Below are 22530 nucleotides of genomic sequence, written 5' to 3' on the forward strand. Positions count from 1 at the left end.
AACATGGAAGTGCAGATGCACTTCCAAATCCTGCAATACAGATGTCACAGCAAATGAAGAATACCTCTTACAGAACATGTTCAACTGCCTTCTTTATCCAGATTTCCTATTACTCCATTTTGCATCAGATTAGGAAAAAATTGTGGTTTTGCAGAACAGAAGTATCACTTGCTTTTCTAACAGACAAAAGCAAATCTGTACAAAATCTGATGTAACTCTTTTCCTCAAAATCCAAAGACAGTTTGGGAAATTCTGCAATCACATTATTTTAAATTATGCCCCCCTCCCCAAGTATTGCTTACACAAAATATATAAAAGCCTAGTCACTTAAACCAATCTTATGTTCCAAGCTATTTTTAAATTACATTAATCTTGTGTGTTAAACATACGTGAACATCCCATAAATAAGTCTATAAGCCACTGAGGTTTTTATCTACCATAAATAAAAAACAAATGGCCCATATATTTCTATTGATTATGTGCCTTCCCCACCACCTCCAGAATTCACCACTCAGAACACAGAAAAGCAATAATGATTTATAATTTGCAAAACAAAGATGACTTAGAAAGCAGAAAACATTTTATTTTTGGTCTCATCCAATTCTAAAACTCAAATTTATTTTGTGGGGAAAACACTGAAATTATGTGAGCTCTGCACCATTCTTTAAGGAGTGAATGAGACTTATCCACTTTGAGAATGGCATACATTTTGCATTTTACATACCAAAAAGAAGCATTAACCAGCAGTTTGTAACCCACAAACTTTATAATTAGTAAGGAGAGATATGCCAAATACTTGACAAAAAAATTCCAAATACAGTAAGGAGAATGTTCTGAAGAAGCTAGGCAACTAGTCAAGGTGCTAGCCCATACTAAACTTACTTATACACTATTTGTGTTCAAATACAGATCATCTTGATTATGTTTATATAAGCAGCAGTCATGACATATCCTAAGACTGTAACATGTTAGATTTGGGACTCAAGCCTTTAGAGAAAGCACAGCCTATAAAGCTAATTCACTGCTAATTTGTTTTTACACCAAAAGATAAGACACACTCTCTTTTAATATGTAATGTCCCAGTAATTGTCAGTCTTGATACTTAAATTCTAAAAAGCTCCTCCATGTTAGGTGTTGCTAATTTTGCTACAATTGGTTTTAATTTAAAATTGAAGGGATTCCCTTTTGACTGTACAGATATCATTCTTCATTAACCAAAATGATCATTAAACAAGACAGTACTTATAGCTTCCTCCATATTAGTCCAAATCTCACCTATTTTTCATAGTATTAGAAGGCCACACTATACAAGCCTGCAGACATCAGTAACGTTATTAGAAATCTGCAAGTGCAATGGAAAAGTTAAAAATGGTAAAGTTAAGAGGAAACTGCAATGCCGTGCTTACTCTAATGAACAAGGTATTTCACATGTCGCTGAAACTCATGAAAAATTGCAATAATTAGTTTAAGGTTTCCTCCAAACATACAGAAAAGAAGTCCTCTCATTTTCACTATTATTTTAGATGTTAACAAAAGAATTCACGTAAAAGAAATACTACAGTATATTTCAGTACATTATACCATTTAATGACCTGTCACAGATTTGAGATACTCTGTTAATCCTTGATTAGTAATCAGTTTAGTGAGTAATATCTCTAGTCACTGCATTTATTTTCCAATTTGCAAACAGCTGCGGTTTGACATTTTTGTATATTTGAAGATATAAAAAATGTCTTTCAGTTGATGACCTGGAATGTGAACAAGTGTTTTCAGATATCAAACGAAGTTTTACTTTTTCTGTATAAACTCTGCAAACCAATGGAGACTTCTTCACTGTTCTTCTTACATCCATCAACGTATCACAATGAAGCACCAACTAGCATATCAAGATTTAAACTTCACATATAAGAAAAACATATTAACACTCAGAGAAGAAGAAAAAAAGCTTTTGAAAGGGATAAATATAAAGTAAGCTTGACACTGGAACATATTTTGTACAATCTTTTAATTAAAAGAAATTTTTAATATTATACTCCAGCTTGATTTTGTCCGTACCACCTCATTGCTTTTGCTTGATATTTTGTTACGGAAAAACATTCAGTACTAACAAATTTGTACTGCAAGGTAACGTATTTTTTCAGTAGCAAATTCAATGACCTTAAACCCTACATAATTCTAAAAATTGATTGTTTCTGCTTCAACTAGTACAGCTTTTCCCCTCGTTAGGGACTAACCAGAACAGCGTCCCTGCCTTATAGCATAGCAGGAATAAAAGCAGGTCAAGTTACACTGATAATCCAGCAGATGTAGGTCAGTTTGGGATAAATATTGGAACAAATGGAAAATACCAAAGTGCCTACGACAACTGCTGCTGTGAAGTAATTTGGCCTTATTCTCTTCAGAGCTGTCAGCCAGTCGCAGTTGTAGAGTTTCCAGTGTTGAACTTCGAAAAAACAGAGTTTTTAAGACTTAGAAGGGTCAGTATAGCTGTGCTGGCCTATTCAGCTTCTGCCAGAAGAAGTGGCAATAATGCAATGCATTATATATTGATATCCAGAAAGGCATAACTGTATTTTCATATGCGGTCACAAATTATTTTTGCATGTAATAGCATACTCAGGTTACTTTAGCTAAGATTTGACAATTGAATTACTACGATTAGAATCACTGTTTGATTAATATTGTGGTATATAATAAGTTTAAAATATAACCAGAATATTTTCACCTCTAACGTAAGAAAACAGTCTCTCTCACATTATCCTTCCCATCCAACAAAGAAAAAGACAGGTAGTCAATAAACTGTTTACAGAAAGATGACGACAAGACGGAATATCAAAGCTATGCAGACAACCACTATACTGCATGTATGACGATATGCGCTGTTTTACAAACCTAAACCTTGCCAACTCCATTCACAGAACAAAGAATAAGCTGGAGAGGAGTTCAGTAATATATCTCCATGTGAACAAAACTTTATACGTATGCATACACACACACAGAGAAACCTTCAGCTCCGAAAGAGCTTTAGGGATTCAAACTGAGAAACCCAGACTATACACTGATTATTTTTCTAAAACTGAAGAGCAGCTGCCTATGGACAGTTAATATTCTTTAACAGTTATGTAAGAAAAAAAGGAGAATCCTAAATTGAGTATTACAAAATAGAAAAAAGCTAAATTTATGAATTTATAGTAATGTAAAACTATAGTAAGTGATTCGCTGCCGCTTAAAACGTGAAAGCTATAAAAGCATTCACACTCTCCAAGAGCCATTTGATTAAACTAGAAAGCAGTAAATACAACTCAACTCATAGTTAAAAAGAAATAAGTCTTTCCCTCAAAAATCCCAAACTTCTCAGACAGCAAAAACAGTCCTGAATAAGGCTTACATAGATCCCAAGATCTCTGTTTCGCAAATAAAAAGATGGCAAAGGAAGCAAGTATGATTTTATTTTTCACGTTTACAGGTGTTAGGGAAAGAAGATAGGACAATAACTAGGCATTGTTAAAAGAAGAAACAGGGAGTCTTCCAGTCCATCTACAACAAAAATAACTACCTACATTCTTCACTAAATCCTTTTTCCCTGTTCCAAGTTCTCCATGTTAGAAAGTCCTACATGCAAAACATTAGTATTAAAGGAGAGCACTGGAAGATGCAATACACAGCCTCCAGTGTTAGCACTCTGTTTTGTCACTGAAAGAAGTGTTCTCTGCTTCTTCTCCCACCCTTATTAAAATGCTATTATGATAGTATCCTATGTATGGACATTTAAAGGACCCATCCTGAGCTTACTGTGCATTAACATAAGAGAAATTGTAAACATTTAGACTTTGTCTTTAATTTTCATTTATAAAATGAAGGAAAAAGATCCTGAAATAGGTTCATAGAAAAAAACAAAACAAGCAAAAAAACCCCAACCCCACAAACAAAAAACCACAACATTAAGAACCCTTGCAAAGATACCCACATTCATTTTTCAGAATAGTTCTTTTCAAGATTCTTTTCATTATGTAAAAAGATAAGTTGTTCAGGAGCAGATTCCTGAAAGAATTCATGATTTTACGAGTTACTCCTTGCCACTAGAATTTGATACTCGCCTTTCTTCCTTTCAAACAGACCTCAAAAACTCCTTGGGAAGAAGGGATATGCTCATTAAGATCATACTTAATATTGAGGCAATCCCAGAAGAGACACGTACTAAACTACGTCTAATAGTTTTACCATTCTACATTTGTTTTGCAATATGTATTTTAAAAAGCATGTCAGTGGCATTCTCTCTAGAGAAGACCCTCCATTGTCTAACAGAATTAGCCTGTCATTAGATTCATGTTTTAAAACAAAATTGAAGTATTCCTTCTTTCTCTTGGAGAAGACATTAAGAGGACAATGACAGTATCTTCTATTTCTACTTTTTAAATATTAAATGAGGGGGGAATCATCATTTAACACAGTCAACCACACTCTGGTTATACTGTTATTGTCTTGGCAACTACCTGATGTCCATGTCTTTACCATACATACAGTTGTTATCAGTTACTTAATCACCATTTGTGATGCATAAGTAAAAAAAAAAAAAAAAAAACAACAAACCACCACACCTCAACATCCAGTCTTGACTTTATTAAAATTTTAAATTTTAAATCTTTATTAAAATATTAATTCTTTGGTGGAAAGAGTAAAGGTAATCACATTCAACACATTTCTTAAAGACATTTATAATACATTATAATGGAATTGCAACCAACAATTAAGTAAATTTAAAAGCAGAGGGAGATTCACTGTTTTACATTTCTGAAGTTAAAAAAAAAAAAAAAATTAAGAAGAGAACTAACAAGAAAGTAGACAAGAAAAATTTGTTTCAATGGAGGTGCTTCTCTTGATCAACATTTCCGTGGAGTTACTTCTTCAGTGAGAAACTTCAAAACTGTTTACTGTTGAATTGGTGATAGAAACTTGATAAATATCTTGAGTGTAAGAGTGATAAATGAGTGCGATTGATCCCTATTCGTTTATTTATCAGAGAAGTTGCGTGAGGTCATCAATGGGAATTTGGATTGTTTAGTTACTTCATGTTCTAAAACTGAACATGAACTGCTATATGATGACTATCAATAAAAACACATGAAGAAATCAAGCAAAAGAATCCATAAAATATGAATTAACCTGAGAACTAAGCAGCTAATAAGCCTACCAAGCCTTGGTTAGATTGATGGAAGTCATATAAAGACAGTCACCATCAAGTAGTGACACATTTTATGTTTCAACTTGTGTGTAAAATATTCCAAATAAAGATTGTATCAAAACTACTGTTTTCTATTCTGCAATTGTCTATACCCTCACAGAATTATAACATGCTTTTGATTTGCTGTACACCGTATTAGCGTAATAACGTTTAGCTGTCAAGACAATCCCTATGCATACAGCATTGGGTTGCCAAGATTTTGCTAACAGAAATCTTACTGAAAATTCAAAACAGAATCTAGATACACAAGATATTGAGTAATGTATGACAACTTTGTCTTAAATGAGCTTAGATGATCTAAGAAGTAGCCATTTGCATATTTGCTCGTTTGTTGGTTTGGGGTTTTTTTTAATTCTGCTTGTAATAGATCTGGGCTTATGAAAAATAAGAGTCTCACCCGTAAGCAATTATCTGCCTTCACTGATTTGTTGCATCAATGATCACAGTTTCAGACAAATTAAAGTGTCCCTACATTATTTGCATTACTAGACAGGTTGCAAGCATTTGAAGTGTCTGAAGAAACCATATTGAGAAGATTTGCCTGGTGTTGGCAGAGAACTGAAAGTAGATCATTTGCTACCACGTACAGCACTATCCAGTGTCTTCTCAGAAGCAGAGCACATTAAGGCATTAGATGCCATTTGCATTATCACACAGCAGGGGGCTACAGCAGCTACAGTTCCAGGATATTCTTAACCTGTATCTGTATACTATGAATCCAACAAAACTATTTTTAATATTATAGTTTCTCACATGATAACTCTTTACAATAAAGAACTTACTTTTCAGGTTAAATAAAAACAGCTCAGATGATGTACTTGAGTTATTCTAAATATATGCTGTCCTCCAACTGTTAAATTTTGTCTAAGGAAGGCTAAATTCATAAAGCGGAAAAAACAATCAGAATGAAACAAAAATGTAAGGGTGACTAAACATACGTAACAGCTTAACCACTTGGGACATCGTTTAAGTACTCCAGAATCATTACAGTGCACAAGCTAAGAACAGCAGCAGACAGAGATCCTACTATTTTCACAGCAAACGCTGGAGAGGGCAGAGCAGACTAATATCATAGCCGAACTCCGCTGACAAACCGCTTCTCAGCTCAACATATTATTACTCCCTCTTCCACCTCCATCGCTCCCCTTTCACAGCAAGCAGCTGACACTGGGCTCTTTTACTTCGTGTTTGCCTCCTTTCCGAAGGGACTGCTTGCTGTTAATGCTATTCCACGCACAAGCTGAGAAGCATTATTCTATGTCCTCTTCCCTCAGCTGATGCTTCATCAATACTCGGGACAGATTCCTTAAGCAAGTCTCTTCACAGATCATGCCACAAAGGCACACTTCCATACAGGACACACGTCAGCTTGACTCTTTGTCACCTTGTCTTTAAACTTAATTAGCTTCAGTTTCACTAACAGGAACCATCCATAGTTACAATCCAGAAGTGCTTCGAATCCTCAGAACAAAGATCTTATTCACGTACAGAGCTGACGAAAAACCTGTGTATCCCATGGCCCACAAACAGAAAATCGGAGGAATCTAACAAATCCATCGAGCCACTTCACAACACAGTTTGGGGAAGCAAAGCAAGCCAACAGGAAAAACTACTTTTAGATACAGGTATAAAGCTGCCAACAAGAAATGCATCTAATATGGTAACTGTGTCTGCTAGTTGTGCCAAAATAAATGGCTGAAACTGAGAAAAAAAAACCAAACATTTATGAAGTAGCACTATAAGGTGGACTAAAAGAATTTGGTATTCTGTTAGATACAGTCACTATTCAGGACAGTCTTCTACAAAGTATTTACTCATCTTCTTCTCCATTCTCCTTTACCTTAGGAGAAAAGGATAGTAGAAATTGTTTCCTCTCACTCCTGTCTGAAGGTTACAGGTTCTTTATATCCCCTCCCTTTTTTTTTTTTCCCCCAATAGTGCCCAGCAAAAGTGCCTCCTGAAACAGCACTCTGCTTAAGTGCTGTATACAGAGTGCCTAAGTATTTTTGATTGCGGTTTTAATCAGGAGCTAAAAAAATAATTGTGTGAGAAACTGAAAAGAGGGAGATGTTTTATACACACGGAGGGCAAGCTGGGTAACATGTTAAGCATCGCTTTTCCCTATCTGCAAGGACAGGCCCAATCTGGTTATTTTCACACAGTCACAGTCAGATTTCTATTACACCCCTTTTCTTGCAACATGTTTTTTACCTGATGCAGTCCACAGAGTTACATTTTGCCTGGCACACTCCCTAAAGTGCTGTGAAAGACATCACTGTTTTTAATCACCGGTTTACTCTCAAAACTGCGATGTGCTGAATGCAGCTGATTGCATCTTAGGAAAGATCAAATCCTCCTCCTCCAGCAGCAGCCCCGATTTTATTGGTGACAGAAAGTCAGTCCAGACGCTCCCCCCCCCCCCCCCCCCCGGCCTTTGCAGGGCAATGAATTGACAATTCACAGGGAAATGTAGAAGGCAGAGAGGAGCCAACCCCCAGGTGCAGCCCGCCACACATGCCCCAATAAATAATCTTGTATAGCACCAACACAGCAGCTCCTTGTGCAGCGACGTACAGGGCAACTCATAAACATTGGTAAAGAATACAAATAATCCGCCCGATGAAACTGTCCTTTGCAGTTGCCAAGCGCACTCCCCCTTCCCTTCGTTCTCGCCTCCACGACCGGTAACTTCCTCGGGAGGTGGAGCGGGGGCACTGGGAGGTTTCTGGCCGATGGGGGTGGCGGGGGGTGGGGGGGGTGCGAGGCTCGTGTGCTTCGGGCCCCCGGGCGGCTGCCAGCGCTCCCGCTACGGGCTGCCAGCCGCTACTCCCTCCGGAGATCGCCCGACACATGACGCAGCCGAGGGAAACGCGAAATACATTAAACTTGACGCGAAACGGCACGACGGAGGCGAGAGGGGAAAGAAAGAAAGAAAAAAAATAATCTTACAAGGTCACTTAGTTTAACCGTCTCTTCGCTTCTCCCTCCCAAACTGAAATACCCCGCACGCCGAGCGGGGGAAGGGGGGAGAGGCGCCCCGCCGTCCCCCGCAGCCGCCCTGAAGGCTGGGCGCCCGCCAGCGAGATGCTGCGCGGTGGCTCCCCGACCCCCCTTACACCCGCCGAGGACCGCCGGGCCGCGGCCGCCTTCCCCGACCCTCGCGCCCGACCGTTACTTCCCCCCGCCCCGCCCCGCCCCGCGCGGGCCCCGCAGGACGGCGGGGGCGGGGGGGGGGGCTGCGCCGCCATCCCGCCGCCGTTGAGGGGGCAAACTCTCGGCGGCGGCGCAGCGCCGCGGGCTTGGCTGCCGCCTCGCCTTCCCCCAAAGCGGGAGAGGCCTGGGGGAAGATCGCCCGCAGGCAGACGCGGCGGTCACCGGCACGATAGCAGCGTGCCGCGGGTTTCCCGTCGCGGCGGCCGCTACGTTTGACTTGGACGGATAACGTTAACTAGGGGGAGCGGCGGCCGTGGCGCGGCGGGCGAGGAGGCGGCGGCGGGGAGGGGGGAAGAGAGGAATACATCCAGTGTGGAAACTAGCTGCAGGATGAGCCGCCTGGAGCAGGATGGTGAAGGGATCCGCTTCTGAACCCCCGGCTCATCCCGTTACCCTACGTCTATGTTCTGTACCTCGCATACAGACACGCATTCCCGGCGGCGGCGCGAGCGAGGCACTGACACCCCTCACCCCCGCCACCCCCCCTCCCCCGTCTCCCCCGCCGGGGAGGCACGGCTGGAGCCCGCACCTTTCCCCGGGATGTTGTTGCAGCGCACACGCTGCTGCTGCGGCTGCACTCGCACTTTCGGGGGCACGTTTGCGGCGGGCGAGCGAGGAGTTGAAGGGGTGGCTGCAGGGGCTGGCGAGCGACTGGCGGCGGCGGCGGCGGGGGGGGGGGGGAGGGGGGGGGAGAAGCGCGGAGGGCGAACGAGGGCGGGAAGAGGCTGACGGGGGAAGGGCAGGAAGGGTTAACAACCGTGCAGCGCTTTAGCGCTGGATAGCGCTACCCGAGCGGGAGGCTGGGGGCGCCCGGGGAGGAGAGGGCGGAGGAGCTGGGGGGGGGGGAGGGGGAAGCCGGTAGAGGGGCGAGGGAGGGAGCGGGTCAGGAGCGGGGCGGCGGAGAGGCCGAGCGGCGGGGGGGTGGGGCGGGGGTGGGCAGCGGGGCCGGGGATGCCCCGTGCCGCGGCGGTGCCCCCCCGGGGTCCCTCCCCGCGCGCGGGGCAGGGGTGGGGAGGAGGCGGTACCTTGTACGAGGATCCCGCAGAGGCTGTAGAAGCGCAGGAGCGCGCCGGGCTTCAGCCGCATCCTGGGGGCTCCCCTCGGGCTGGGTGGGCGCCAGGCACGCAGATCCGCAGCCTCCCGCCGCTCCGCTCTCCGGGCGCTTCCTTCCCCCCGCAGGAGCCGCCGCCGCCGCCGCCGCCTCCGCCGCAGTGTCTCCCTCGCTGTATCCAGTGGGGTGAGGAGGAGGAGAAGGAAGACCAGGGTCGCGGGGGTGGATTGGGGAGGGAGAAGGCGGACGAGGAGGGGGGGGGAGCGGTTCTCTCCGCTGGCTTCGGCGCTGCTGGGCAGGTTCAGGTTTCCCCCGCGGAGCGGTGCCGGGTGTCCCCGCTGGCTCCCCTTGCCCCTGCCGGCGTGGCCGTCCGTCTGTCCGCTCGCCTCTCCTGTCCCGTCCCGTCCCGTCTCGTCGGCGGGCGGAGGCGGCGGGGGTCTACGCTGGCGCCGCGGCACGCGGGGAGGCTGCTCCGCTCCGCTCTCAGGCGCTTCCCGGCTTGAGACACAAGGGCAATCTCCGCTTGCGAGGCTCCCCTGGCCTCGCCCCGCCCCGCCCGCCCGCCCCGCCCCTTTCTGCCGGGAGCCCCGCCCCTCGCCCCGCCCCCGGGGCCACACCCCGGCCCTCCCTGTGCCGTGGGCACGCCCCTGCTGCCCGCCTTGGCCACACCTCCACCGGCACGGCACGCCCCTTGGCCCCGGACCGCCCCCTCAGGTGGGTGTGTGACTGGCACCGGCGGCTCTCCAATAGAAAGTCCCCGGGTTCGGCCGGACTGCCAATGAGGCGGTGACAGAGGAGGTGCGAGACGCCAGGTTACAAAACAAACGAGCGTTTCTCAGAGTCTTCAGCCGCGAGCGAGGTGCCAGACCCTACCTCCTGCGCCGCTGAGTGGCAGCCGGCTCGGGCCAATCGCGGGGAGACCCGGCTCGGCGGCGGCTCTCCAGCCAATGGGCGGTGAGCGAGGGGGAGGCGGGGGCGGTCGGCGGGGCGCTGTCCAGACCCGGTTCTGAAGTGGCGGCCGGCGGCGCACACGGCGAGGCGCGGGGCTGGCCGGCGGCGGCAGCGGGCGCCTGAGGAGAGGCAGAGCGCGCCAGGCGGCGGGGCGGGGGCGGCGCTCCCGGCTGCCACACCGGCGGCGCGGGGCGGCGGGGAGCCCGGCCGCCGGGAGGCCGCTCGCGCCCCGCCCGGGGGAGGAGCGGCAGGTGTCTCCTCGCCGCGCGCCCCGGCCCTCGGCGCCCCGGGGGCCGGCTGCGGCGCGACCGTTAACGCCCGATAGCGCTGCGCGGGCGGGGCGGGAGAGCCCCGGGGGCGGCGCGGCTCTGGCCGGCCTCCCTGCGCGGCGGGGCGAGGCGGGGCGCCCCGCGGACAGCCGCCACCCGCGGCCGGGCCGGCGGCGGGGCGGGAGGGAGGGGAGCGCGGGCGGGCGGGACAGGCGTTAGCCGCCGCCCGGCGCCCCGCGTCCTGCCGCGGTTCGGGAAGGAGCGGGGCCCGGAGCCCGCAGGCAGGCGGGGCCGGGCGGTGGGGGCGAGGCGCACCGACGGCGGTGCCGTGGGATTGGGGCGCCAGCGCGAATCCAGCGTCCCCGCCGGCTGCCGCGGAGGCGCGAGTAGCTCGCAGGGGACGGAGAGCGGGTGCTCGGGCCACACCGGCAGGGCCGGCGTCCCGCCCACCCCTCCGAGACCGCACGCCGCCACCGGCCGGCTCCGCCGCGTCGCCGGCAGGGAAAAACGGGGGCGAGTACCCGCGAGCTGCGGCCAGGGCCAGGCGCTGTGGAAAGGACCCAGGCGGTTTGCTTCTGGTCCTTACAAGGGAGGCGTAAAGCGCCCTCTCCTCCCTCTGCTTTTCCTCCCGTCTGCCTGAAAGCAGCAGATGAAAGACTGGCTGAGTCGCCTGTATCCTCAGAATTACACACGTACAGATACCTTCACCACAGTGGCAATAAGACCAGCTCCTCTTGTGAGGTACCCAGACAATGGCAATAAGGAACTTTCTGGACTTTTTGCAGGGTTGCCTGGACTCGGAATGGCTTGGAGAAAGTTTTTTGTGTGAAGGCTTTCTTTGGGAGAGTTTGTAGCATTCAGCTAGTAGTCCTAAATTGCTTACGGTCTAAAAGATAAGACACTGAATGTAAGAAGTCCAAGATGGCAGGCTACTTCTTCATGTTTGCGTATTTGGTGTTTAGCCCAGTATCATTCACCCTTCGCCAAAACCCCTTCGTGAAATCAGAATACCTAAAATTTAAGTTGCTGGACCTGTCTGTGAACGTCTATGGAGGGAATTGTGTTGCCTTATCTCAGAGAAAGCAGAATTCCCCTGCACCCGAACTCTTACAATGATCAGGTGATTCTCCACTTCTGGTTCCATTCGTTTTCTATTGAGATTTGCTCTCCAACACGATGCAGTATGTTTTCCGCAGTACCTCTCTAAATTTCCACCTTGATGTCCCATTCTTTAACACCAAAGAGCTTTGCTGAGATAAACAAGCGATAAAATAGTCTTATGTACCTATAGGAGAGGGAAGCTCTTTAAAAGTTCATTTCTCTGAAGGGTGCATGGTCTCAGATCCTTAAGGAAGTGCTAACAGTTGTCAACTTTACCTTAAAGAACTTGCACTAGAGTGGGAGCTGGGAAGTTATGTATTCTGTAGTCTTATCTTCCACTTTGTTCGTTAGCAAGTGATGATTATGCCTAGCAACAGTTGAGACTGCATCAGAATTTACGAGTTCCCCCCATCTCCAAAAGATGTCCAAGCACCGTACAGAATCAAATTACAGAATTACATTTTACAGTTCTATCGTTTGTATGATTTTGTATCAAATGAACATCATGCACATCTCCATGCCTTTAGCGGGTTACTTGAACACTATCAAAGGTGTTGCACTGGAACGTCCCCTAGGACAGGGAAGCATTTGAAGTCTCTCTCTGGTGGATGAGTCGGTACTCGCTTTACTTGTTTTTTATTGCTACTGAAAAAATACACAATAGGCAAAGGTTTTACCACTGTTCTTAGGGTTCAGTACATGTAAAGCAGTAACGAACGGGGGGCGATTCTCAAAATATTTTAGAAGTCTTGCAAAAAGGAACAAGTCATCATTTTTAAGGCAGCACTAAAACTGTCAACAAATGCTTAAAACTTGCATTTTTTTGGTTGGGGGAGGAAACTAAAGAAGCAATTCTGACAAAATAAGTAATTTAAACCCTTCACTAAAGCAGGACTGTAATCCAACCTGAAGTGCTTTTGCATTAATTATGTTAACCGACAGCTCTGTACTTTTGACAAAACATACTTTTGATTGTAGTCTTGTTCCAGGAAGCGTTATAGGAAAGACACAAGTGTCTTCCCAGCTTAGCGATTAGAACCTGTGAAAAGAGGTCCCCTGGCAGGTGTAGGAATGCAGCACCCGTCTGTACATCGCAGGGGTTCCACGTCTTTGCCAGATTAGGACATTTGGAAAAGCTGATCTGCGTGTTTAGAAACACCAGCTGACATTTTCCTCCCAGAACCCAGTAACACGGACATTACATCACATCCCATGTCAGAAGCGCAACCGGTTCTCACCATTCTCTTCCGGCTCAAGTGGCTCCGAAATGAGCGACCAATGTGGTGATAGGAAGCTGGTTCACAGCGGGGCTTAGCATTACTCCTCTTCATCACACAGGGGAAATCTTTACTAAACCTTAGAAAATTAAACCCAGGGTTCAAACCCCACCAATAAACCACTGCAGTGGAGAGGAGTATCAAGAGGTCTTTATGCTGCGTATGCTGAAACGAGTTTTCTGTCCATTTTTCAAAAAGAGAAAAAAATCCCAACCAGAAGCCCCTGGTTTATTTGATCAACTATATATCTGAAAAAACTTATGATTAAAATCATTAGAACTGCCAGATACGATGTCATACTTCTTCTGATTAATGCAGCTGTGTTAATTTGGCAGCTTATGTAAATGTGGTATCACGTCTTATGACATTCAGTGGCAGCTCACGTCTAAACCTAACGTAAAGGGGACAGAACTATGTAATTGGTCTGAGGAGCTGGGGCTCACGCACAGAATGGCCAGAAGCCTCATTACTTCCAGACCAAAAGGGCAACAGGGACTCTTCAGGAAATATACTGCAGAACAGAGTAAAAAGTAATACCCTAAAATATCAACAGGAGATCAACGCTGAAAACCAGATGCAGAAGGTAAACATTTTACCAGAACCAGAAAATGGTTCTTCGGCGTCATCCTGATGTCCATCGAGGCGGTACGTACAAATACTACTAATGCTAAACAAAGCAAAAGCGTTTAATCTCCAAGCAGCATTCAGAAAGAGTCAGCGAGTTTTTCCTCTCGCCGAATTGGTAAACAGCAGGTCGTCCAGCTTCCCCTACACTTTCAGCACAGATCTTACATTGCGTTCTCCCGCCTCACAATTTTTTTCATGGGTGTGTTCACTCAAAAGCTAACAGACAAACCCTTCCTCTAGCAGAGCAGCCAGCTTTCTTAGTTGTTTCCTCTCAATTATTTCCTGTCCATCCTTTTCTAGACGGCATGGATGTCACAGGTGTCGGTGAATAGTTGATGAAACTGCGTGCAGCCCCGATAGACGGCTCAGATCACTTACCGCTTCATGTCCTGGTCCACTACATGCTCTGTTAATTTGCTTGCACGCTTTTTTTCTCCTGATCAACAAGACTTTGGGCCTCTCTCTAGAAAGCTAAACTCCACCTCCTCTAGGAGGAGCTGTCTGTGTTGCATGGGGTCAGTCTACCTCTAGAGTTTGCCTTGAAAGACAAGCAAAATCTGAAGGGATAATCATGATTTTAATGATGGTCCTTGATAGCGTCAGTGGTCAGTGATTAGGGAGGGGAAATGATACCCGAGGAAGGCTTATTTAGTTGACAAAACATTGTGGTTCTGTTGAATTCAGCAAACAGTGGAAGATGTAGAGAGAATTTAAGGACAGAGAAACTTCCTTTGTTACAAACTGTGAAACATAGCTCTAGAAACACATGCTCTGTGTTATGTTCTACAATATATATTTTTAAGTAAATTTTGTGTAATCTAGAGGGTAGTGAAGAAGTAGTCAAAATATGATAGCAGAGTTCCAACAACAACAAAAAAGCCCCACGGGAAAGAAGGTATGGAGAAGGCAACCTGGCAGTGACAGAAGTTAGAGACAGATTCTGTCCCGACTTGCAATACTGCTAAACATTCACGATCACATTTAAAATAGTAATTTGGAAAGCGAGACTTATTTACATGGCTCAGTACAAAAATGTTGTGACAAAACCCTCATGCAGCTGCCACCTAGCCTTGAAGAAATATCTGGTTGGATAACAGCCATCTCTTGCGGTAGCAAGTCCTTAATTCTTGTTTTTGCCCCCTCCTACCTGAAAGTGGCAGCATGTAGGCGTCGGGTCCCTCTCCAGAAGGCCACCCTTCCCTAGCGTGTCGGGTCCCTCTCCAGAAGGCCACCCTTCCCTAGCGTGTCGGGTCCCTCTCCAGAAGGCAACATGTATCATCAGCACAGAAAGTGCATTTCCCTGCCCAGTGCACCGTTATGGGCCTGTGTGGAAATCAGAGGATCAGATGTGCCTTGACTGAAGTCTGTGTACTTGCGTTTTACGTTACCCCTTTACCATACTTCAGTGGCTGGAACAGGGGAGTTAGGGCTTTGTTTGTTTTGGATGAGAAATTTTGTGTGGTGGAGGTGAGTTGCTGTTGTTTTAAATGATGTGGGTTTGGTTGAAGCTGATTCCTAAAAAAAAAAATTGGATAACATTTACTTACCAGATGCTAGCAAAAATGCATTGGTTTGAACAAATACTGTAACTACTAATTTAGTTAAATCTATCCAACTGTGAAAATATATTGGCGTGAATAAAAATATATAGACATGAAACGCATTGCATTTTTTTTGTTTGAAAAAAATTGGCTTCAGTAAAGAGCAATTGAAGTTTGAAAATATGCTCCCAAGAAGAAATGTGTTCATTTCCATAAAACATATTGGTGTGTAAATATACAGTATGTCTCAGTTCCAGAGCAATATTATGAATTCAGTGAAATTTTGTTCCGTGTTAGTAAGATGAACCAAGTAAAAGGAATTGCATGCTGCTATTACTACGTATAAAATATGTGTGGGATGATGTCCCATTTATAAAGCAATTATAAATGTGAGATATTTTGCTGGCTTTTGGAGGAGAAAAAAGTCTATAAAACAACACTGTCGATGCAATGCCAATGCAAAGTGAACCAAGGTCAAACCAAACTGGTATCATTCTTATTGAAAAGCACCTAATGTACACTTTGAGTTGGTGAAAATAATTGCAGAAGAGAATTACCAATGGCGAGTGGAAGCAGAATATCTTATTCATAACCTGACCTCTCATCCATACAATTTGTGGAATGAAGATACCGAAAAAATGGTGCTGGTAACATGATTCTCCATACATTCTAGTTAGGTCCTCCTCCTCCTAAGTGTTTGATAATTAGCGAAAGTGTGTGCTTTCCTATGTCTTCTAACCGTCAACTAAGGGGCAACTACTTTAAGAAATTTTAAAGTTACTTACCCCAAACCACAAAATTATAGAGTTATATAACTTTAACACCTCTTATACCTTCATTTACTTATGATTTAAGTACATATAATGTACATTACACTTTGCCATAAAAACATATTACCGCATGGAATTAATTAGAGACTAATTGTGTTTTAAATATGCTTGGACAAACATGTTTACATATAGTTTAGAATACATCCTAGCTAACATCTTTGAAATATTTATTTAACCAATTATTTCTTTTTTGTTATTTCTGATGCTTTGTGATTTTTAATTGCTTTGTGTTTTTTTACTTATGCACTGATTATGTGACGTGTTGAAAAAATCCTCTCTTGAACCCAGCTGAGGTGACAAAGAAATATTCGAAAACTCAATAAGAAGGAAGTTGTTCATTCTGCAGAACATAATGTCATCCATTTTACTTTCTTAAGAGCATCTTTGATTACTGACACCAGTACGTTTACAATGATTTTCTTACACGTTCTGGTAATGTAAAAGGAGGCTCTAAACATTTAGATTCAACATTTGGTTTTTTTCAGACTAAGGTTTTCACATTAGTGCATCCTAATTGAAAATGTTTTCAAATACAAGTCAAAGTATTTTAGCTGATCCAGAGTAAGACTCAAAGAACTGAACAAATACATTGTTTTGTCCATACTAAAGACTCCTAAGATATTTGTTCTAGCATATCCATGCTTTAAAAAAAGGTTTTAAGACTTGAAAGGGCTTTTCTGTCAAGAGTATTTCTTTTACTGTCTCTGTGAAAATCAGCCCAAGGCATAAGCGCCAGGGAAATAAAAAAATGCACACGACTGACTTAATAGATCATAGCCTTTAAAATTTCTGCACATTCGGTCTCTACTCAACATTTTCCTAAGAGTTAGATGATCTAGCAGTGAAACCCAGCCATCCAGCCAGACTGGTTTACTATTGCTCTGCTTACCAATGAGAATGAGATTGCAATTTTGCCAGATGGCGTAATGGTAGACACCACAATTAGGAGCAGAAACAGTAGACTGCTTAGCTTGTGTCTAAACAGTTCTGATGCCACGATCGCCCTTGCTGAAGACCTACTTGGTTGCGTCATGGCATGCACACCAAAATTCTCTTTAACACGTGTGAGAGACTGAAACAGTCAACATCTCAAACATTGCGGCAAACCAGGTTGTGGTCTGCATGGCAAGGGTGGGCCGCAGGTGAGAGGCGTGGGAGGTGGAGAGCGTGCCGGAGGGTGAGCAGTTCCGTGTGCTGGTATGCCCAGCAGGACAACGCACCACGTATGGCCTGAGGTCATACAGAGTTCATTTGAGGAAGGGGCTCACGACCACCCAAAAGAAGACCCTCTCAAGACCAGTGTCCCGTCCCATCCCCCCCCCCCCGTGGTGCCTGTGCAGGAGATCAGGAGCTACATAACTCCCTGAGGGGCGTGGCCGGCATGGCCGAGCGGTGGGGACTGGACTATAAAAGGCGCCACTGCAAGGAGCCACGTGTGTGCCCACTGCTGGAGGATTGACACACCTGCAACTGTCATCGCGGGTTCCAAGGGTGGTGAGATCTCTCTCTCTCCCTCTCTCTCTCCCCCCCCCCCCCCGCCTCCTTTTCCTCTCTTTCCTTTTTTCCCTTATACATGTCTCAACAGAACCCACACCACCTGCCATCCAAGTTCAGGTTGCTTCTACCATAATGGTCGATCATCGGTGTCGTTTCACCTTAATTTAGCCCAAGGGAATCACGAAACCACTACGACCCCCTGAGGTATCCAGTCTGGGTCATGACAACAAGAAACCAGGGAATATGAAAAATTGTGTATTCCAGTTTTTGCCCTGACATTCAGTCAGGATGCTGAGGGCATTAATAAGCCTTAATGGTCCTGACCAACCTCACCTGGGGTCTCCACCCACACCCGTGGGCCCAGAAGCTCTATTTAAGCTGAGCTGTGTTAGAAGAGTGTGTGTCTCTAGCTCAGTCCTACTCCTACCTGGTCATAGAATGCTTTGATCCAGATTTCAATCAATGGCTTGATCTTAGCCTGCCTCATCTTATGGACCTGCCTAGTGATTGCTGGATCTGATCCTAACCTTGACCTGCAGATTGACTTCACAGTGTGATCTTTGACCTGCTCCATTACCATGATATTATGATCTGGGCTCTTGGTTGGACTTTGCTGTAACCTCTGGGTCTGTCTTTGCTTGAGTACTATGGGAGAACACAGTACCCAAGAAGTGGGAAATAGATCCAGGTCCCTGGTTTCAGAGATTTGTGTTGTCTTTTAATGTGCTGAGACTAGGCAGAATCAAAAGGATGTCACCTCGCCCAAAATAAAAGGAGGAAAAATAGGTAAGGGAGGAAGGGAAAATATATTCAGATGAATGTTTTGGGGAGACTAGCTCTAGAAAAAGCACAGGTATGATGGAAGTTCATGGTAAAAATAGGACTAGATGTTGAATGGATGAAAAAGGCTAGGATAACACTGAGGTTGAAATCTCAGGGAAGATAAATTATTGGTAAGGAAAAGCAAAGCAATGGAAACGTGTTGTTGAGACCCCAGAAGGAAGGGAGTGTGTGATCATCCAGGCAAGGAGTTTAGGACCAGCAGAAGATGATTTGGGAAATAAGCATAAGATAAATCTGAAAACAGAGTAGAGCTTCAAAGACAAACTGAGAACCTTTGAGCACAGAAACTGGACCAAGGAGCCACAGGATGGGGAGCATGAGACAAGACTAGAAAAGAGATAAAAAAGGGAAACTGTGTGGTGATGAAGAACCAGAAAAGAAAGTCTGGCAATAAAAAAATTATGAGAGCAGAAAAAAAGACATAAAGCATGGAAAAAGAAAATCAAGGCTTAAGTAGTACAACTGACGGCAGCATGAGCTGTGAAGCCAGAGGAATGGAAAGGGGAATGATAAAAGTAGCTACTGGTGGATGAGACAGGACTAGGAGAGTAACAAAACTTCAGGTTTTAAGACAAAAAGAAGAAATGTCTGTACCCAGATGGATTTATAGGGCCTGAAACTCCAAGTAGCTCACTTTCATAATGCATCTGCTTTTAGTACGTATCTGGGATTCATGATAAAGTATATATGAGGTTACTTTCTTCTCTAGGGAATAGTTATTTACTATACTACTCCCTAACTGATGAGCTCAAATGAAAAGGTGTAGGGTGGATTTAAAGACTCTAAGCCTCCTGGTGATCTGGACGGATATCAATGTGATAACATTTTTTTCCCCTCATTCACTTTCATAAATTTTAGGGAAATACATGCATGTACTGTATGTAAAGATCTTACGGTTAGGAGATGTTCATAATGAAAGAAATGAACTTGTTGGTTATACAATCTTTGTATTGCTTTTGTATTTTTATATGGTGAACTACAACTACGCGATAGCCCTTCCTTCTGTCGTCTTCTGTGCCTTGTCCATCTGTTGTCCTGTTCCACCCCTCCTCTGCATAACACAGAGACTTGGTCTCACTCAACCCAAGGAGTAGCTCTAGGGATGATTCATGGGTTTGGGGAGAAGGAAGACATTGATAGATACAATCTCTAATTCATTAGCTGAAAAAAATTGGAAAATGTGTAATCAATATGGCAGAGGACTGAAAGAAGAGGCAAAGGCAGTCTTAGAGTAACTAAATGATGCCTTTGAGAATTGGGTTATGATTCACTATGCCACAGAGTTCCTCTGTCATGTTAGGTAAGTCACTTAAACCAAATGTTTTTCAGTGGTAATAAATTGATATTAATGCTCGTTTTCTCAGTTTCCAACTTCATACGAAAGCGTCATATCTGCAGAAATGTGAAGTACCGCAGACACCCTAAAGCCAGTGTGAACCGGGCTAGGAACACGCAGAGCTGTGTAATGAAAATTGGCCACTTGGAATTAGTGGTTACCTTTGACATTAATCTTAATTAAATACTTCATTATAATGTATCTGCAGAACGAGGACAAATTAAGGTTGCATATGCAATTCTGAATCCTGGCATTTCTTAAGTCTTTGATTTTTTCAATTATAGTGATGTTAATATGGCTTTGTATATCTATTTTGTCATTTATTAGAATCCAGTTATTTGCTTTTCTTTCTTTTTGTATTAGCTTATTAGCTTTGATTTTGTTACTCTTTTGAAATATTTGCCTAACATTTTTAAATCTGTTATATCTCAGAAGTGTAATCATCACAAATGAAGCCAGTGAAAATTTCAGGATTTTTTCCTCTGAAGAGTGTGAATCTCTTTTGTTAAGCCAATAAATCACAAATGAACACAGATATTACGATTACTAAGATAAATAATGACTTACATTGCTACTTGTTACTGGCCCAAAATAGGGAACTGACCTCACCCGTCTTTGGAAGAAAAATAGTGGAAGCATATTTGGAAAGAAACAAAACTGAAGGACTTATGCAAAATACAGCAAGTTGTCAGTCTCTGTTGAATTGTACTTCTTGTTTCAGAGTAGGTGAGAGGTGTTTGTTACTGTAATTGCTACATTATTTTGCAAGTAAAACTTCTAATTGTTTTTTGAGCAGAACATTGTTATTTGTGAACATATTGAAATGTATGTGAATCACAGACATCTATGAAATACAAACATTTATAAGTTGGCTAAATTTATTTTTATGAAGTCTACCAGAGGTGAAATTCTGGTTCTAGACCTGCAGTATAACAAGCCCTGTTAATATGTTGTTTAATGAACAAGCAAAGAAGTGAACATGGCATATTTTTCAGTGCTTTTCTACATAACGATGCAGTAAAGTGTTTCATTATATCACTTGCCATTGTGATATAGGACAATCAAGTCAGACAGTTTGCTGCTAGGTAGAAAATAGAATTAAGAATAAAAGAAAATATATGTTGCAGTATCTGCAGCCATTAGGAGGTGCATTATTTGTTTTCCCATAGAAAAATTATAATGCAGGAGATTTAACGGGTTAGCATCCATAATTCAGGTTTCTAGTGCAGTGAGATACAAGAGTTATAAAGGAAAATATTTGTGATAGAGGAGTACAAGAAACTATAAAAAGGTTTTCAAGGTGCTTGTACTTGTTAAAGCAAATCTAAGTTCTCTGATAATCACAAAAGTGGTTTGTGGCAAGTGTGTTTGGTTGCCATTAATACTTCGGTTGTTAGATGATGGTACTAACAGCACTTTAAAATAGTGATATAAAAAGCAAGATTTTTGCTTCTTATGGGTCTCAGTTATTTCCTGAGTTTTTTATTAATATCAGGACTGTGTTGTAGCCTATTGTCAGTAATTTTTTAAGTGACAGATGATAAGAGTAAAATGAGTTAGACTGAAAATCAGCCCTTGCTAGAGCCTGTGTATGGAAATGGTGTTAAGTAGGGACACATACAAAATGTCATTTTTAAAATTGTTTTTCTGGGTTTCAGTTGTCTGAAGTGTTTCACTTAGAACAGAGATTCTTCTTCTCTTCCTGAGTTAATTGGATTATACTATGTCTCATTTTTTAAGATCAGAATGTTTTTTATAATACCAAACTATGGAAAATCACTAAGTACAACTATACTGCGTGTGTACCCTTAGTTTTTTTCCGTGAAAGTATAAAGACTGAAGCTAAAAAATGATATCTGAGCAGCAGGCTATCCACTGGAGGCTGGTTTCTTGCCTACAGCAGAACTCAATTTGATTTGCTTCTGTATTTATAGCTTTTGCATTTTACAGAGGGCAAAATAGGTTAATTAAATAGTTACAATATTTCACTTTAACAGTATACAATAACTATTTATTATATAAAAGGTAAGCTGAAGAGAAAAAATCAGAAATATTATTTATGTTCAGTTCATGCATTCTCTTCAGGCACCTGCTACATGAGGAATATGGAAGGTAAGAATGGATACTTTTCCAATATTCATACTCCAAAGTATGTCTTGATATATGAAAATGCTTCAGCATATCAAAAGTAATTATGATTATAGCATTCTGAAATACATGCCTATCTTTCTTTAAAAAAAAAAAATCTTGATTTTTATTTCAGGTATTTAAAGAAGATTAAACCTATGGAGTAGCAATTCTCTTTGTTCTTCGTAATTGTTTCATATATGACATTTCCAAAAGTGATGATGGATTGTAAATGGGTACCAAGTTTACTAAATGGTTCAACAGAATCTGGGAAGATGCGATTCATTCCTTTTGTGCCTCCTACATACAAGCATACTCTGAGGTTGTTAACCATGAGTGTGTATGAGACAATTTGAAGTTTGCAGTAGTTGGAGTATGTGGCGTTATTGTCTCTTCATTTGTCTAAAAGATTATGTACTTTTCTTATGTCTTGTTCAGGTGTAGTTGAGTGTACTCCAGTACTGCTGAAGAAATTTTACAGCTTCTTGATTTCTCAAGTACTTGGTTTCAGTCCCTGCACCTTGAAGTAGATTTCTATTGTTGTGGAATCAACTTCAAGAGTGATCTTCCCTTAGGAATGAGCCTAATCTGTAATTGCAATATGATTTGTACACGTATGTTTGCG

The 22530-nt window shown here is 43.6% G+C and overlaps 1 protein-coding gene across 3 annotated transcripts in view; it reads right to left on the reverse strand.

Moving 5' to 3' along the window:
* Positions 1-9983, reverse strand: part of CADM2 (cell adhesion molecule 2) — a 691310-nt gene extending 681327 nt beyond the window's left edge. For all 3 annotated transcript variants that reach the window (XM_076351761.1, XM_076351770.1, XM_076351754.1), the window contains exon 1: positions 9481-9983. In XM_076351761.1, coding sequence (XP_076207876.1) covers positions 9481-9541 — 61 coding nt within the window. In that variant the 5' untranslated portion in view covers positions 9542-9983. The remainder of the gene's footprint in view (positions 1-9480) is intronic.
* Between the last annotated feature and the right edge of the window lie 12547 nt (positions 9984-22530).

This window comes from Aptenodytes patagonicus, chromosome 1 (assembly GCF_965638725.1).
Source record: "Aptenodytes patagonicus chromosome 1, bAptPat1.pri.cur, whole genome shotgun sequence".
Taxonomy (NCBI): Eukaryota; Metazoa; Chordata; class Aves; order Sphenisciformes; family Spheniscidae; genus Aptenodytes; species Aptenodytes patagonicus.